Source organism: Heloderma suspectum, chromosome 3 (genome assembly GCF_057233095.1).
Source record: "Heloderma suspectum isolate Gila_16-S chromosome 3, 16-S_ref, whole genome shotgun sequence".
Classification (NCBI taxonomy): Eukaryota; Metazoa; Chordata; class Lepidosauria; order Squamata; family Helodermatidae; genus Heloderma; species Heloderma suspectum.
Window position 1 is genome coordinate 126,341,106 of NC_139460.1, and position 19,609 is coordinate 126,360,714.

At 40.7% G+C, this 19,609-nt stretch overlaps 1 protein-coding gene across 1 annotated transcript in view; it reads left to right on the forward strand.

The window, feature by feature from the left end:
* The first annotated feature begins 965 nt into the window (after positions 1–965).
* TMEM182 (transmembrane protein 182) overlaps positions 966–19,609 on the forward strand; it is a 30,345-nt gene continuing 11,701 nt past the window's right edge. The window contains exons 1-4 of the mRNA XM_084844462.1: positions 966–1,167; positions 1,558–1,657; positions 5,455–5,553; positions 19,045–19,182. Of these exons, the coding sequence (XP_084700588.1) occupies positions 1,027–1,167; positions 1,558–1,657; positions 5,455–5,553; positions 19,045–19,182 (478 nt within the window). The 5' untranslated portion in view covers positions 966–1,026. The remainder of the gene's footprint in view (positions 1,168–1,557; positions 1,658–5,454; positions 5,554–19,044; positions 19,183–19,609) is intronic.

Here is a 19,609-nt window from a genome sequence, read left to right on the forward strand (position 1 = left end):
GACATCATGCTTCTATTTGACTTTTTTTAATGTTACTAAATACATCCTGCAGTCTGAAAGCATAGATTTATTCCTGGCTGCCACTGGAAATCACTCCACCACCATCCAAAGATTGTTGGAGAGTGTAAAGAGAGAATTCCCACATCTCTGCATTGTGTATTCTCACAGAGGTTAGGCTTGGGATATTATCTGCTTTTTCTTACAAGGGAAGTAGACTTCATGTTGTGAGTTTAGGGAGAGAGGCATAAAATTGCTTCTTTTAAGGGTGTGTGTGTGTGTGTGTGTTTAGTAATTCAGATGTTGTGGGATACATGCACACCAAATGTCAGCTTTTAATGTTTTGGGAAAAGCCCACAACAAGTTTGATCCTTTTGTGAATGAGCCAGTCAGTCAATGAGACCCAAGCATTTTTATACATTGTTATGACTTATAACTTATGATAAGCCTTCAATGTGGCTTATATATTTCTGGGTCTCAGTCTGGCACTGTGTGCTTTGTGTATGTGTCTGCAAGTTAGCATTCCTTGTCTGCTTATGGGAGGGAGATACATCGATGACAAGGTGTACATGCTGGAACTGCTTGCCGGCGCTAGATATTGAAACCCAACCTGTGATGAATAACAAGGGCACAGTAACTTCATCCCCCTTCCACGTCTGTTGAGGCACCAAGTGCAACAATATTTCAAGTCAATACCCAGCTAAGGGAAGGTCAGCTATTTTTGGCTGGCCACACCTAGCTGAGGGAAGTAGTGTAAAGTTCTTCCATGGAGTCTCCTAAAATAGAAGTCCCTGTCCATTCGTTAGGTTGCACTTTAATGGGACACAAATCAAACCACAGCACGAAGTGGGAAAAAAAAACCATTGGGAAAGATTAAAAAACAGCAGTTCTTTAAAGACTTTTAGACCTTTCCCAACAGAACTTCTTGTCCAGTAGTGTAATCCTTCAGTAATTTTGGGGGGAGGAGGATACTTCTTTTTAATAAACAAATATTGTAAATATATCACATTATTTTTTAAAAAATCAGCAATGAAATTGAGTGTTGGGATATTTTTTGGAGGCTTCTTCGGAGCTTTAGGAATTTTGTTCTTTTTAGTGGCCTTTGGAACAGACTATTGGCTCCTTGCTACAGAAGTTGGAAGGTGTTCGGAAGGTCTGAATGACACTACGGTTAGTATATATTTTTATTCCTTTGAATGACATCTTGCAGTACTATCACAAAGGTGTTTATTTCTTCCTCGACTGCAAATATCACTCATGCAAGAGAAACACTCTCTATAGTTTAATATGAGTCTCATCTAAATCCCATTAACATGTAGGAAAATATTTTCTTTGATTCTGACATTGGTCAGATAAGTTCGGAATCAGCAGAGATATTAAGGAGTTATTCCAACCCCCCAACCCTCCAATATATGGCTTTTTTTTGCTTTTTTTCAAAAATCTGTACTAAAATGTTTAGATTTGTTCATTGCCCATAGATGTATATCTATGAAGAAGAGGGAGCAATGTGTGTGTATTCATATAGACGAATGTAACCGTGTGTGTTTTTTTTTCCTGCAGGAAGAGAAGATTATTTTCCACCATGAGGGGTTCTTCTGGAGATGCTGGTTTGATGGAAAGGTAGATGAGAATGATAACGGCATGTGGAAGTTTTGGTACAGTAAGTATCCTCCTCTTAACAGAGTTTTTACTTAGAATGGGTGCATCTCTTTAAGATATGTCTGCCTTGATCAATTACATTCACAGAAGGTAAGCAGTTTGTACAGAGCTGCAGTGGATCTTATGCCAGCAGATTTCTGTTTGTGCAGTGGGACTTCCCTCTCCCTGCCCCCACTCCTGCAGTCCCCTGTGACCCCTGAAATCTGCTCAATAGGGTACTGTAACCCTCCTGAACAGATCTGGGGAGGGTGTACAGCTGCAGGGGGAAGGGGGCACATGTTCTGCTACGAGATGCCATCCTGCACTATTGGATGCAACCTATAAAGCCCCCACTTGTTGACACGGTGATGTCACAGATATTCACTCAGACATTCGGAGATGCAAGGATATGGTGGTCTGCAATAACCCACAGAGCGATCCCTCTCTACTAGAGCAATGAACAGACAGCACACTTGCTCCAGCCGCTTGGCTTTGCGAGTGAACAAGAAAAGTCATAAGGTTGCACCCGCAGAACTGAGAGCAGAGGGGAAACAGCACTGTTCTGCAAATGCCAGCACAAGAGCTTATGCAAAGGTATTCAACAAATGCTTGCACAAGAGTTCACACAGCGCGATATAATAGGTGCTACATCGGTTTGCATACTTCTGCGTATGCAAGAGGCCAGTCAAAGCTGGTGGCTCCGATTTTGGTGGGGCTGTGATTCCATTCTGGGTTTCAGCCAGAACTCTAAAAGGGTTATCCAAGGTACTGAACCCATTGGTTCAGCACCTTGGGTAGCTTCTTTAGAGTTCGTGCTGGTTCTGACTGAAACCCAGAATATATTTACAGCCCCACCACATTTGGAGCCACCAGCCTCCACTGCAAGCAGTCTCACAAGCTCTTGAGCAAGTGGAAAAATATCTTTGGGTTTAGTTTCACTTTTCTCATGCACTGCTCTAGTATGAGAAGTCTTTGATTTAGATTTTAAGCCTGTAGGCAGGCAGGCAGGTCCCGGTTGTTGTTGCTTTTTCCTTTTTCTTTTTGTAGACCACCTAGTTTTTCTGGGCACTGTAACAATAATAAATAATAATGAAAACAGATGGTATACAAAACAGGACAGAATAAATTATGGCATTTGAGCTGCTTGTAGTGCTTGGAAAATCTACGTAGGATACCTGGGCACTTTATAAAAGTGAACAGAAGTTACTGAATATTTCATTAAAATGTGTGCATCCCACCTTCCTATAAGATGCTCAGGGCAGCTTGCAGTATCATAATTTAAAACCATATAATCGATAAAAACTACGCAGCAGCAGTCTTTTCACCCCAAACAAAAGACAGACACAGCAGCACAACCACCTAGCGCACCTCGTATGCTGGTGCACATAAAGTTTGCCCTTGTTCCCTCCACTCTTGTTGCTCCACTCTTTTCAGGCTATTGTAGAGTGGCCACTTCTGCATTGCCAAAAAAGGGGAAATGCATCACCGAAAAATGGGATAAAAGAGGACACAGATTTGCATAAAAGTTTCACATGCTAATTTATATGCATGGATACAACTGTAGAAATGACTATTCTAATTTAAACTGAAATACAGTATAGCTTTATGGCGGGGAAGGCTGTGACCAGGTGATCTGAGCGCCAGTTCAGCTTTCCGATTCCTAACTGTTGATGGGCAACTTCAAGGACTGTGTTGTTCTGCCCTCTTATGGTTCTTTATCTTTAAACTGGACTTGGACTAAACAGCCCTTCAAAAAGAGGACTGTCCTCTATAAATAGGACACATGGCCGCCGTAGGATGCAAATACAAAGGTGGTGAAAGTAATGGGAAGCATACTGGGTCGCTATGACAGAGATTGTGGAGGTGCTTGGAGGAGGAAGACAGGATGGATGATTGGAATGGAAGTGTGGCATTTACCATTATAAGTTTTTAGTATGTGGATGTTAAGAACCTAAGAAAAGCCATGCTGAATCAGACCAAAGGTCCATCTAGTCCAGCATTCTGTTTACACAGTGGCCTACCAGCTGTCCACGGGAAATCCACAAGCAGGACATGAGTGAAACAGCACCTGCCTGTCCATGTTCCCCAGCAACTGGTGTACATAGGCATACTGCCTCTGATATTTGAGGTAGCATAGAGCCACCAGGACTAGTAGCCATTGATAGCCTTCTCCTCCAAAACTTTGTCCAATCCCCTTTTAAAGTCGTTCAAATTGGTGTCCATCACTACTTCTTGTGGTAGCGAATTCCATAGTTTAACTATGTGCTGTGTGAAGAAGTACTTCCTTTTATCTGTCCTGAACCTCTCACAATTAAGCTTCATGGGATGACCCTGGGTTCTAATATTGTAAGAGAGGAAGAAAAATATCTCCCTATCCACTTTCTTTACACCATGCATAATTCTGTACACCTCTATCATTTCTCCCCTCACTTTTCTTTTCTCTAAGCTAAACAGCCCCAGATGTTATAACTTTTCCCTATAGGGGAGTTGCTCCAGCCTCTTTTCTGTACTTTTTCCAACTCTACAATATCCTTTTTAGGTGGCCAGGACTGGGCAGACTATTCCAATTCTGGTCATATCAAAGCTTTGTATAAGGACAATATGATATTGGCTGTTTTATTTTCGATTCCTTTCCTAATTATGCCTAATATGGAATTTGCCTTTTTCACAGCAGCCACACAGTGGGTTAACGTTTTCAACAAGCTGTCCACCAGAACCCCAAGATCTCTTTCTTGGTCAGTCACTAATAGCTCAGATCCCATCAGCTTATATGTGAAGTTGGGATTTTTTTGCCCCAATGTGTATCACTTTACATTTGCTTACATTGAACCACATTTGCCATTTGGATGCCCATTCTTCTAGTTTATACCAGAGATCCTTTTGGAGCTCCTTGCAATCCTGTTTTGTTAACCCCCCTAAATAGTTTGGTGTGGTCAGCAAACTTGGCCACTTCACTGCTCACTCCTAATTCCAGATCATTTATGAAGATGTTGAAAAGCATCACTCTCAATACAGATTCCTGTGTGAGACCCCACTGTTCACATATCTCTGTTGGGAGAATTTATCATTTATTCCTACTCTCTGCTTTTTGTTCTTTAACCAGTTACTGATCCATAAGAGGACCTCTCCCCTTATTCCATGACTGCTCTTCAGTAATCTAGACACTCCAGATATACTTTTAAAAAATCAAATAAGTGGTTTTTGAGCCCTCTGTATATAGGCTTACATTTTCTTGTTTGTCTTAAAGCTTAAACGTATGTGTGGAATGAAATGTCAATTGGGAATAAATTGCAAGTAAATTGATCATTGGAAAATGTCCTGAGAGCCTAGAGCAGCCTTTCCTAACTTGGTGCCCTCCAGATGTGTCGGTCTGCAACTCCCATCATCCCCAGCCAGCATGGCCTATGCTGAGTGGGAATGATGGGAATTGTAGTGTGACACATCTGGAGGGCACCAGGTTGGGAATGTCTGCCATGGAGAGTGCTCCTCTGCTCCTCCTTTCTGTCTGAGCCAATGAGCTTTCCCTGTTCCATCTCTTAGCACTTCCTATTAACTGTCACCATATTTTTGCACATTGGCTTCAGCATTCATTAACCAAACCAAGTCACAAACCCAAGGGGTTTACAATGTGCTTCCAATGTAGAGCCCCCAGAGACATCCCCCCCACACCTTGATTCAGTTTTTTAGAGATCAGACCTATGGAGGTCAGTCCATTACTCTTTAAGGGTGTCTTAGATGTAGGCATTCTCCAAATAGAAAAAAAGTTGTCCTTTTATGTAAATGCAAGGCAGTGATTTAATGTGTGTTGCTGTTTTTCAGCTAACCAGTCACCTTCCAAAAACTGCACCCATGCCTATCTCTCTCCGTTTCCTCTCCTCCGAGATGGGCACAATTCAACTGCCTATGACTCTGCAATTAGTAAGTATTCTCTTGCTCACTGGTGTGTGAGGAAGGCTATCGCTATAATAACTTGCTTGAGAGATCCCAGAGACACCTGGCTGTGTGTTGTTGGAAACAGAACCCTAAACTAGATGGACAATGATCTGATCTATCAGTGCCTGTGATTTCTCTTCAGAATGATTTATAATACTTTACAACACCACCCTATGCTGACTCAGAAGTAAGTACCACTGACGTCAGCTGGGCTTACTCTCTAGTAAGCGTGCATTGGGTTACACAGTCAAAGTTCAAACTATCATTATAGAGCAGGATTGGGGAACCTGTGGCTTTCCAGATGTTGTTGGACTACAACTCCCTTTATCCCTGACCATTGGCCATGGACTCCAAGTTGGAGTCCAACGATGTCTGGAGGGCCACAGGTTCACTATACCTGTTATAGCGATTTTTAGGATCTGGCATTTAACAGAGCACACAGTTACCGTTCAGCCTTGGATGGATACTAAGTGTAACATATGCATTGCCCTGCAGGGTCACCTAAAAAATCCATTATGTCCAGTACAACAAAAGTTGTAGCTTTCATATATTGAAATTAGCCAGAGTGGGCTCCAGTGACATTTTTCCACTGATGGAACTGCCTCCATCAGGAGAACTAGAACTGTACATCCTCCAAATCTGTTTGGGGGTGGGGGTTGGAGGACTCTCTGAAGCTGATTTGGCAGTGGGGGAGGGGGACTGCAGAGGGGGAAAAAAAGAGAGGGAGAAAGTCCTGTTGCACAAGTGGCTTTCTGTGTGTGACCCTGGCTTGTGCCCTCAGTTTTGAACACTGATTTAAAAAATGAGACTAGAAAGGAGTCCAAAGATGCTCACTTCTTCTGAACTAATACTTCTCAACCAATTTCTGAAGGTTTTGTTATTTAGGGTCTGGTTTACATATTGGGTTGGATGGTCCAAACATGCCCTTCCACAAATGGAAAGACAGTTTCCCTGAATGGAACAGCCCCTTTAGATCCAGCCCTCTCTTTTCAAGCCAGCTCCATATGTTCTGTACATGCAGGACCAACCATTAGAGAACAACTTCTTAACATATGCGATGACAACCAACTGTTATGGATCTATACAGAATTATTAGGTACTACAAGATTCCCAATGTGATTTGACCTCAAACGAGTTCTTTTTCAGGGGGAAAGCTTAAAACACCCCCCCCCCTTTGTATCTACAAGCATAATGTCAGATGCAAGGAAAATCTTGAAATATGAAAAGGCATAGAATGATGATCAATAAGACTAAGATGATCATAAAGCATTCTAATGGCCCCAAAATTTGAAGGATGTGTTCAAAACCTTATTTCACAAGTTTAAATGAGTATAATTTGCCATTGCCATTATTTCTTTCTCAGAAATAATAATATTTTCTTAAATTTGTGCATATAAATTATATGCTGTCTTCGATAAACATTCCCTTTTGATTGAAAAAAAATAATCCTATCTAGATTCCACCCCACCCCCCTAATTTTAACATGTGTAAGTTTTCATTTAATGTGATTTTATTTGGAGTAATAGGCTATTTTAGACTCGTGTGTTAAGTTTATTGATTGGTGCTGCTTCAAATTGACTTAAATGGCTTTAAAACTTTTTTTAGTTTTATTTTTTTGTCCAATAACCATCTAATTTGAATATATACATGTAATCTTACTATCTTCTTTTTAACAAAGTGTATCTATCTAGTTCTATATTTCCCCAAATTTAAATGGACCAATTTCTTTGTGAGAAAAGAATGGTGAATCACCAGCGGTACTAGAGATTTCCCAGGGCATAGTCTAGTTCTGCATCTACGCTGAGACTTTAGTAATTAAAATATGATTGCATTATCTTTGATCTTAAAAGATCTTTCTTCCACGTTAATGTGATAAATGGAATTTAGCTGTATGGAATTTAACTGTTCTATTGTTTTCCCTAAGGGACTATATTTTCTGTGTGTAGCCATTCATTAATCCATTCTAAACAGTCCTGCTGATCTAACAGAAAAGAAATTTGCTATTATAGTAGGCTACTCTGTAACAGACACTTTAAGGCTGCAATCCTGTACTACTCATTTATCTGAGAGTACGCCCCATTAAATTCAATGGGGCTTACTTCTGGGTAGATATCTATAGGATTGTACCGTTAATAATTCTAGAAAGAAGTCAGATTCAGAAACACTCATCTTTAATTTCTTCATGTGGGCCAATCTCATTGCTAATTATGATTTTAAGATCTTTATTACAGTTAAATAGTATTCATATTTAAAACGTCTGTTGTCCATGGACTATTAAAAATGTAGAATTCTAAACTTTTATTTTTAGGCACCACCATTTAAGAGTTATTTCACCATAAAGAAGTAATGAAATAATTACGACAGGGTAATTGATATAGTATAAATGTTTGTCTTTAGGAACCTGTGTTCTCTTCTAGAATCCCTTTGTGTGTCCTCAGCTACCCATTTCCCAGTGCTGTACCTAATTTCTAATACAAGAAGTATGCAGTAAAGTATTTGTCAGTCTTGCTTACAATGTGTGTGCACTGCAAATTATACACGTTCCGAGTCTTAAGGGCATTACATTTCTCCACGTATTTGTCACTGGTGGATACTTGGCTTTCCATTTCTCTTTAGAATGTCTCCCGTTACATCCCTAGATTCTAGCTGCAATGGTACATATAAATGTCTCTTTTGCAACTGGACATAAAACAAGGGCCCAATCCTACATATGTTACTCCCTGAAGTAAGTCCCATTGAGCTCAAGGAGATTTACTCCCAGGCAAATGTAAATAGAATTCCAGGTGTTATCTGGTGTAATTAATCACACACGCTGTCTGTCTGATGCCCACCCAAATGTTGATAAAACAGAAACGTAAAGATAGCTTTTCTTTCTAGCTCCCAAGTTAACAGATAATTGCTTTCAGGCTGAAACTGTCGTAACTTTCCTTCTAAAGACAGAAAGCACAGGCAACTGAACCTGACAGTACTCAGCTGAAATCAAGATCAGTCTCTTAAACTTGGGCCTTTTACAACTGGTATGCGCCTGTGCTGTGTGTTAGTGGGGAATATCCCAAATGCTATACTGACAAATGGGAAGAAAACAAACCTGTTAAAGATAATGTGCTATATCCAACAGTGGCCTTAGCAGAAAGCACTTCTGCTCACTCATGGGCCACCTGGGGGGTGTTTCCACCCGCGATTTACTCTGAGCTGGCTGCGTGTTGAGGTCGTTTGGGACAGATGAGGTTGTGGCCGTCCAGCAGCCACCCTGGAACTTATCAGGGACAAACCAGATTTTCTGAGACTGCACAAAGTACGATTCTTTTCCTCAAGTCGGGTTCTCTCCGGTAGAGTTGCTGTGTCCCCCAGTATGCTAGCCCTGCCCAGGGGTGTGCCTTTCACCATGGCCCCAGTCAAGGGGTGTTTCCTTTCATTGTGCTGAATGAGGCTTGCCCTCTGCATGCCCACAGAACCTACAGAGATCCCCCACAATTGACATGGCACAGTTTAAAGCCCAAATTCCCTACGTGTGGTAAAGCATGATCTCAAGGCTCCAATTCTCCTTTGTTTGGTTTCTTGCATTAGGAAGAAACTACTTCCACCCTTTGTTACAGAGATCCTGCGGGTTAAAAGGCAGGCTGGTTTCCATCTTCATCTTTACTGCTCTCTTTCCCAGTACAAGTGTATGTGTGTCTACTCGGAAGTAACTCCCATTGTGCTTAATGAGGCTTGCTCCTGAAATGCAGGTGCATCTGGACTTTCAGGGGAAAGGAGAAAGGGGGAGAGGGGGAAAGCCTCTCTTATTGGTTGAGCAGCCCATGCCACTCAGATGACCTTCACTCCAACCACCACCCGCACCAGGAAGTATGTTCTGTGAAGCAATTTTTTACTGCTCTGGAGAACCTGCTCGTGGAGACCTGCATGAACCACATCGCAGCAAAGCTGATAACTTTTAAAAAACCTGGTACTCCTCCATTAGCTTCTCCTTCCGTTGTTGTAGAAACAGGGCCCAGGTTTTCACTGATCCTCCCCTACCTACTGCAGTGCTTCATGCCATACCCTAATCTGCTCCAGAGGGTCCCCCAACTCTTGGAAGCAGCTTTTGGCTGGAGATGAGGTGTAAGGAGACAGTGGCAAAAATTGGGTGCCCCAACGTGCACTAGTGAAAGTGCTTTCCACTAAGGCAAAGCCACCATTGGATATAGTCTATTCTGTTCTGCTAGCGGTGATGAATAGCTTTTGGTTATTTAGTTGTAAGCTATGCCACACTTGAGAAACTGGTCCTTTCCTAATTCCTCCCTGCTTTCAGAAGCTTCAAAAAGGCATCTTCATTGAGATTCTGAAATATGTACATATTGATGAAAGAACTGGTTAACCAGTCATCCACATTGATTTTAATCAGACTGATAGACTTGGTTTACACATAATGCTAACCCATGGTTTATTTAACTCATGGCTTGTTGAATTCTGGGTTGCCGTGACTCTGTAGGCTCTTGGATGCACATGTGGTGGGAATGCTCCAGGGTCTATACATTCTGGTCTCAGACATTATATCCTAACCTGTTACTTGCCTTATTATCCATTTATGACAATGTTGGTAGAAAAATAACTGACTTGTTAAATTTCTTGTTAGCAGCAGCCCATTTAGAAATTCCTCAGTATTGGGACTCGACTGTGGGTTTTACTTTACAAGGTTGGCTAACAAAGGTTTGGGAAATAGTTCTGGGCTTCTGGCAGAGTGTCTGATGCATCATAGCAGACTTCTTTGAGGACTTTTCCTCGAAGAAGGGACTGTTTTATTGAAATCTGGTCTTCCTTCTTTGCCTTTGTGAATAGAGGTGTCCCTGAACACATGTCCCCGGAGACCCAAATATCCTTTTGGAGGTATTTAGTTTCTTCAATTTGTTGGTACCATATAATATTTACAAGCCCCAAAGCTGAAATCTGATTATTTTCTGTGTATTTATATTTTTATGTGATGAGTTTATAATATGTTGTATACATTTTTAATTTCAAAAAATTAAATAAGGAGAAATTAGGGCGCAGTCATTATGCCTGTCCACGCTGGACAGATCAGTGTTGCAATTGCGTTTAGAAAAATGACAACTCCCCACTCCCAGCACAAACCACAGTTTAACAAAAATGTAAAAAAACAGAAATTACTGTGGGTAATTCAATAATTTTAAAACAGGCATTTTGGTTTGAAATGCTCTTACTTTTCAGAGGTGTAGGGGAAAGAAGCAGGCTGGTCAAATAAAAATATAGATAGTGGATGCACCCTGAGAACTCTATGTAAACCTTTCTAGGGAAGTAGGGTGTACAACTCTTGCAAGTGCCAGTGTTGCACACCCAGAAGACTGGCAAAGTTCATGCCTTCCTTGAACAACAATCTGAGTATGCACAGGAAGGCTAGCATCACGCTTTGCCAAATGATGTGGGACCAGAGAAACTTCAGGGTTGTTCCTAGTCCCGCAAGTTCTGTGATTCTGTGAAGGGCATTAAGGAGTAATTTATTATTTATTCCTGTGGCTGGTGATATTGCTGTAGCAGAAATCAGACTTATGTCAAGCACATTCCCTCCTATCCTCTTGTACTGTTCCCAACTCCATTATATTTTTAGCTTTGTAGAACGTTGCCAAAGCAAGTGCTGTGACATGATGAAGAAAAATGTTGTGGAGCTAAGTTATGGAAACTATTCTCTCTTATCCTGTTGCAATAACACAGAGTAGTCAGACTTAAAATGCATAACACTGGTTGAATTACTGTGCTACTTTCTTATATCACTCTATGTTGTAAATATCTTGAATATAAATATTACAAATATATCTGCTTTATGAGGAGACAATTTATATGGCATTTCGGTACTGTACCTAACCTCATGTTTACACAGTTATCTTTTAAATTTCTCCCCTGTAATTGTTATGTTTTTATTTATCTTAATATATCATTTTATTATTTTAAGCAATTTTATTTGTGCCTGTAAGCTACCGTAAGTGCCATTTTTTGGTAGAAAGATGGGGTACAAATCAAATCAATAAATAAATAATCTGAAGGCAATTGATAAATAGTGTAATTTCCACATACATGGAAGGGAAAAGGAAAAACTTTATATATAATAAATATATAATGTATGTATTGTACTAGCCAAAGGCAATGATGAAATAACTTTATAGAAATAAAGTATTCTGGGCAGTAATTAATTGGATATATAACAATAGTAATAAAAATTTATATTGTGCTCTATATTCCATAGAATAGCACATTCCATAGCTCATTCAAATTAACCCAAAACATACAACACGATAATATAAACAAAGTCAATAATTACATATTACAAACTACTTATCAAAATGTTAACTACTTACAACCAATCAATTAAAACAACCAACCCATTTGAAACCCAGTTACAAACCGATTGTTCCTCACTCCATATTCCAGTGCCTAAGGCTCTGACTCGAACAAATAAGTTTTCAAGCCTCATTTATATCTTGCCCACCCCAAGGTCTCAGAGTAGAGAACAATATGCTAATTATTTTACTCAGTCCCCCTCTGTCTTTCACTATTCCTGGCCACCAAAGGATGGTTCGAATGAAAATGCCTTACGCCGCTCCTTGAGGACAGGCTCCGGCTTTGAGGAATCTCCAGCAGAAGAGAATTCCAAAGCTGAGGGGCCTGCATCCATGCCTTTGTGGTCCTGAAGGTTGTGGAGTAGTACAGAGATACATGCCATGTACAGAAAGATACTATAAAATACTGCCCATTTTTAAAGGCCCCGTTAGGTGTCCCACCACCATGATAGCTGTGGTTGGTGGGTGTGAGGGACAGGGCCATCTCAACAATGAGGCTATGGAACACATTTGGTTGTATCCATTGTTAGTCCTATTTAGAATAGACCCATTGAAATGAATGGGACTTAGGTTAGACAGAGGTAGGCAGCATGGGGCCTGTGGGCACCAATGTGTCCCTAGAGACCTTTCTTGATGCCCTCTGGGACACCCTGTTTTTGCTTATTCAGTCAGTTGCTTCCGACTCTTCGTGACTTCATGGACCAGCCCACGCCAGAGTTTCCTGTCGGCTGTCACCACCCCCAAGGGACACCCTACTCCTCCCAATTTTTATTTTAAAATTATTTGTATATTTTGTTACTGGTGGTTGGGATTGCTTCAATGCAAGGTGGGAGTCTCTAGTTGCTGCCATCTAGGAAAGTTACTTATCCTTTGTGCTAGTCATTCCCACCCATGGCAGCCATTTTATGGTTGTGCTTAGGACAGTTTCTCAAATTTCTAAATGTGCCCATGGACCCAAAAAGGTGGCCTACCCCTGAGTTAGACTAACAGTGGCTACAACTCATTACCATAACAGACCAGACTGGACTTTTCCTCATATGCTTTCAGGAACCAAATGATACACTTTTTAAAAATTTAGACACACATTTTAATAATGTGTTTATGATCATGGAAGGTCCCTTCAACTCACAGAATGCAGATTCTGGGTTCAACTCAATATCTGTGATAGTGGCTGCTCACTCCATTTTATCTGTTCCTATGCTGGTTGTGTATAACTGTTTGCTAGCTTTGTTGATTGCTATTACTGAAGTTGTTAGCTGCCATGGGCTCTCCATTATGTATTTGAAAGGTGGGCTAGAAATGTGTTTTTTAAAAAATAAATATGCTTTAGATGACTTGACTAGATCCAGCCAAAACTCAGCACTTTTAAGCACTTAAATTATTTTAAGTCCTGTAATAATTTCAGTGGAATAATTGAATGGGTGCTTAATAGTGAAATCCTATACATGAGTACTCAAAAGGAAATCTTGTGGAGTATGTTGGGATTTAATCTCAGGTAAGTGGGTATACTCCTTCATGGATCACTGCCTTGTTGTGGTGAAGGGACTTGCGTAACTCAGTGAAGCCTTAAGCTATGCCGTGCAGGGCCACCCAAGACGGACAGCTCATCGCGGAGAGTTCTTCTGACAAAATGTGGTCCACTGGAGAAGGAAATGGCAACCCACTCCAGTATTCCTGCCAAGAAAACCCCATGGAACGTATCACAAGGCTGAAAGATATGACACCGGAAGATGAGCCCCTCAGGTCAGAAGGTGTCCAATATACTACTGGGGAAGAGCAGAGGGAATTTCCAAGTAGCGCCAGAAAGAGTGAAGTGGCTGGGCCAAAGCCGAAAGGACACTCAGCTGTGGATGTGTCTGTGGTGAAAAGAAAATCCAATGCTGTAAAGAACAATATTGTTTAGGAACCTGGAATGTCAGATCAATGAATCAAGGTAAGCTGGAGGTGGTCAAACATGAGATGGCAAGATTGAACATCAACATCTTGGGAATCAGTGAACTAAAATGGACAAGCATGGGAGACTTTAATTCAGGTGACCATCAAATCTACTACTGTGGGCAAGAATCCCTTAGAAGAAATGGAGTAGCACTCATAGTCAATAAAAGGGTGGGAAAAGCAGTACTGGGGTACAATCTCAAAAACGATAGAATGATCTCAGTACGAATCCAAGGCAAACCATTCAACATCACAGTAATTCAAGTCTATGCCCCAACCACTGAGGCCCAAGAAGCTGAGGTTGATCGGTTCTATGAAGACCTCCAACACCTTCTAGAACTAACACCAAAAAAAGATGTCCTCTTCATCATAGGGGATTGGAATGCTAAAGTAGGAAGTCAAGAAATCACCAGAATAACAGGCAAGCATGGCCTTGGTGTACAAAATGAAGCAGGACAAAGGCTAATAGAGTTTTGTCAAGAGAACACGCTGTTCATAGCAAACACTCTTTTCCAACAGCACAAGAAGTGACTCTACACATGGACATCACCAGATGGTCAATATCAAAATCAGATTGATTATGTCCTTTGCAGCCAAAGATGGAGAAGTTCTATACAGTCAGTAAAAACAAGACCTGGAGCTGACTGTGGCTCAGATCATGAGCTTCTTGTTGCAAAATGTTGGCTTAAATTGAAGAATGTAGGGAAAACCACTAAACCCTTCAAGTATAACCTAAATCATATCCCTTATGAATATACAGTGGCGGTGACGAATAGATTTAAGGGATTAGACCTGATATACAGGGATTAGACCTGATAGACCTGAGGAACTATGGACAGAGGTCGGTAACATTGTTCAGGAGGCAGCAACTCAATCCATCCCAAAGAAAAAGAAATGCAAGAAAGCCAAGTGGCTATCTGATGAGGCTTTACAAGTTGCTGAGGAAAGGAGGGAAGCGAAAAGCAAGGGAGAAAGGGGAAGATATATCCAACTGAATGCAGAGTTCCAGAGAATAGCAAGGAGAGACAAGAAAGTCTTCTTAAATGAACAATGCAAAGAAATCGAGGAAAACAATAGAATGGGAAAGACTAGAGATCTCTTCAAGAAAATCGGAGATCTCAAGGGAACGTTTTGTGCAAAGACGGGCATGATAAAGGACAAAGAAGGCAGGGACCTAACAGGAGCAGATGAGATTAAGAAGAGGTGGCAAGAATACACAGAAGAACTATACAGGAAAGATCTGAATGTCCCTGATAGCCATGATAGTGCGGTCACTGAACTTGAGCTGAACATCCTCGAGAGTGAAGTCAAGTGGGCCTTAGGAAGCATTACTAACAATAAAGCTGGCGGAGATGACAGTATTCCAGCTGAGTTATTTAAAATCCTAACAGATGATGCTGTTAAAGTGCTGCACTCAATATGTCAGCAAATTTGGAACACTCAACAGTGGCCAGAAGATTGGAAAAGGTCAGTTTACATTCCAATTCCAAAGAAGGGCAATGCCAAAGAGTGTTCAAACTACCGTACAGTTGCGCTCATTTCACATGCCAGCAAGGTTATGCTCAAAATCCTACAATCTAGACTTCAGCAGTATGTGAACCGAGAACTACCAGAAGTACAAGCTGGGTTTCAAAGAGGCAGAGGAACTAGAGATCAAATCGCCAACTTTTGCTGGATCATGGAGAAAGCAAGAGAATTCCAGAAAAATGTCTATTTCTGCTTCATTGACTATGCTAAAGCCTTTGATTGTGTGGATCACAACAAACTGTGGCAAATTCTTAGAGATGGGAGTACCAGACCACCTTACTTGTCTCCTGAGAAACCTGTACGAGGGTCAAGAAGCAACAGTAAGGACCGGACATGGAGCAACTGATTGGTTCAAAATTGGGAAAGGAGTATGACAAGGTTGTATATTGCCATCCTGCTTATTTAACTTATATGCAGAGTACATCATGAGAAACGCCAGGTTGTATGAATCACAGGTTGGAGTTAAGATTGCCGGGAGAATTATCAACAACTTCCGATACGCAGACGATACCACCCTAATGGAAGAAAGTGAAGAGGATCTAAAGAGCCTCTTGTTAAGGGTGAAAGAGGAGAGTGCAAAAGCTGGTTTGAAACTCAACATTTAAAAAACGAAGATCATGGCGTCTGGCCCCATCACTTCCTGGCATATGGAAAGGGAAGAAATGGAAGCAGTGACAGATTTTATTTTCTTGAGCTGCAAGATCACCGCAGACGGTGACTGTAGCCATGAAATTAAAAGACGCTTGCTCCTTGGGAGGAAAGCTATAGCAAACCTAGACAGCATGGTAAGAAGCAGAGACATCAGCTTGCCGACAAAGGTTCGTATAATCAAAGCTATGGTTTTCCCAGTAGTAATGTATGGCTGTGAGAGCTGGACTCTAAGGAAGGCTGAGCGCCGAAGAATTGATGCTTTCGAACTGTGGTGCTGGAGAAGACTCTTACGAGTCCCCTGGACTGCAAGGAGGTCAAATCAGACAATCCTAAAGGAAATCAACCCTGAGTGTTCATTGGAAGGACAGATACTGAAGCTGAAGCTCCAATATTTTGGCCACCTAATGCGAAGAGAAAACTCCCTGGAAAAGACCCTGATGCTGGGAAAGACTGAAGGCGAAAGGAGAAGGGGACAGCAGAGGATGAGATGGCTAGGTAGTATCACCGATGCAATGAATATGAACTTGAGCACACTCCGGGAGATAGTGGAGGACAGGAAGGCCTGGCGTGCTATGGGCCATGGGGTCATGAAGAGTCCGACACGACTTAACGACTGAACAACAACAAAGTGGGTATAGGATTGTTAGCTTACTGTGTCCTTTTGAATCAAAAGGAATTTAACATGTGTAACAATTTCCAGAGAGTAGTTATGTTAGGTTATTGTAGGAAAAACAACAGAGAGTCTTGTGGCACCTTAAAAGCTAACAAATTTATTCTGTTCCCCTTCAATCCCTTGGCAACGATGTCTTGGTTCAGAATAAATTTGTTTGTCTTTGAAGTGCCATAAGATGTTTTATTGTTTTAACATATGTAATGTGAGCTGTATTTTGCCCACTGATACTGTGCGATTGAGCCAGTGCAAAAACTATTGGTTGACCAATATTGGTTGACCAATAAATGGATGTAACAGAAAACCAAGACATCCATGATAGCCCGTTTTGCTGATGAGAAGTTGGATGACCTACCATGAGAACATCGCCGCTTTCCATCATGGCTGGTAATGTCATACTTTTTAGATGATGAAGGTGATGTAAACCTGGCTACCATTTAATCTAATTGCAGAAATGAACATTTGGCCTTGATTTTGCTAATGTAGCCTGGAAAGGGGGGGGGGCAGGGGAGAGGAGAAAGAACAAGCATGCAGTAAAATTTGACTTAGTGAATTCTTATGATGGGGAACCCCTCCCCCCAGATATCCTAAGATGAAATATAATGCAACCGATAGTTGCCTTGCTAAAATCTTGGAATCAATACAGAATTTGAATATGCCCAGTGAAATCTTCAGTGGTTTCTATAATGAATGGTTCTTTTTAAAATTCATTTTCTCCCCAAAAGGAGGCCCAAAGCACCTACTAATAACATACCAAGACAAATACAGTAGTATAAAACCCAACAATCGAACAATTGTTTGAAGTCATGACATGCCTGCAACGTGGAGGTATCATTCTTGCTTTTCATACAACTTTTAGTGTTTTCAAGCTTCTTCTTGAAAACTTCTTCTTCTTCTTAAGTGTTGGGTTAAAGTATTTTTGCTGAATGTGTTTCTATTTACTTTTGCAATTTTTATCTGTGGCCATTACAGAGGTTCAACAAGTGGCTATCAAAAATAGCCTAGTAAACATAACAATCCTAACATGTGGCGAGCTGGTATGATCTTTGTCAGGGAACAATGAAATGTCCTACAATAATTAAAAGTAAGGATATATAGACATCAATTATATATTACAATTTTAGATTTGTATGTATTTGCATAATAGAAGAGATGTAAAGCATTTAAAGTTCAATGTACGTCATGAAAATATCAATATCTACTTCTGTTGAAGCTAATATATACAATATGGAATCCTTGAATTTGTATATATTTTACAATTTATCAGACATCTTCAGTCACATAAGAGTGGTTGAATGAGTATAGCTTCTCTTAGCTCAATGTTATTAATACCTTACTTCATATTAAACTACTTTTGATGTCTACTTATTAAACTTAAGCTGTCATGTGTGATACATGGGCCTACCTTTTTGGATTATCTCGTGCATTTTAGCTCTAGCAAAACATATAACAACTCATAATTTTTTTAAAAGGAGAAATGAATATCCCCCTTTTTACAATGTATGAAATGAATTTATTTTCATGACCGCAGCCTTTGTAAAATGTCTCTGAAAATAGATGTGTAATTAGCCAGCTAAATTATTGTTATGAATTTTTTTTTCTTGGGCCACCATATGTCACAAAACTCTCAGCCCATTTATCACCAGCTGCTTCCATTATTTCAGCATTGCTTGCCCTTGGCTCAATGAGATTCTGTAATTTTGCATTTTGATTTGAATAATATACAAAGAACTTTACTGTCTGAATGACTCCGATGATAGGCAAATTTGGATACATGTTTTGCTTGTTCCTCTGTCTGTATTTCCAGTTTTGTTTAAAAAAATCATATATCAATCCATTTAATGAAATGCATATCTTTCCTAAAAGCTCTCACTTTTTATTTTTAAGGAGGAAGATTCTGAGTACTTCTCATGGCCTAAGAATTCCCTTACATACTTTTCTTTCTTGTCTCTGTTTCTACTTTGGTGAAATCAATTGTATCTACTAGTGAAACCATATAATTATCTAGAAGAATCTTGGCTAGAGTTCAGCACACCATTTTATGAACAATTTCCATTGACCAAGTAAATGAACTTATTAACCACATTCATCTACCATAGATACCAAACAACAGGGTTTCATAGCACTCTGACATACATCATTATATTCCACGATTATCTGATAGGGTTTGGCGTTCAGGTCTAATGAAGGACATATGGTATCTTAGATTGCTGTTACAGAGGAAGCCGTGTTGGAATAAATGTTCGGCTTGCTAATGAGAATAAAAATGGTGCGTGGGGGTGAGCTTTCATAAAATTGCCTTGTGTTCTACAGATGGTTTTGAAAAATACCTTTTCTGTATCTTCCCCCCTGGATCATTTCTAGTTTATCGTGGCTTCTGGTCAGTTTTGATGCTGCTGGGAGTGGTCACTGTGGTCGTTGCTAGCTTCTTCATCATCTGTGCTGCACCCTTCGGGAGTCATGTGTTATACAAAGCAGGGGGAGGATTTTTCATCACTGCTGGTAAGTGACATGCTTAATCCAAGCTCAGTCACCCCAATTATTTTTCCAAATAACGTTCTTTATCCTAAAAGTGTGCCTGCTATTTTGTGTGCTTAACTTGAAAAAAAAATAATTAAAATCAACAACAATCCAAAAGCAACAGGGACTTCTCTTGCACAAGGCTCACTGAAAGAAATGGATACTGAATGAGCTCACAATTTACCTAGGGCTGGATCCAGGATCTGCTGTCTGTTGACAGAAGGAATCTGTTCCTGGAAGGTGCCTCCGCCTGATATGGGGGATCCCCCTCCCCCCCTCCGAACCAGAACCCGCACATTTAGCAGGGTCTCCTGACCCTCTGTGTAGCATTTTCAGGGGGATGAAGGAGCTTCCCTGGGGAGGAGGGGGAGTCCACTTCCACCAGCGCAGTTGCATGCACCTAAATCTG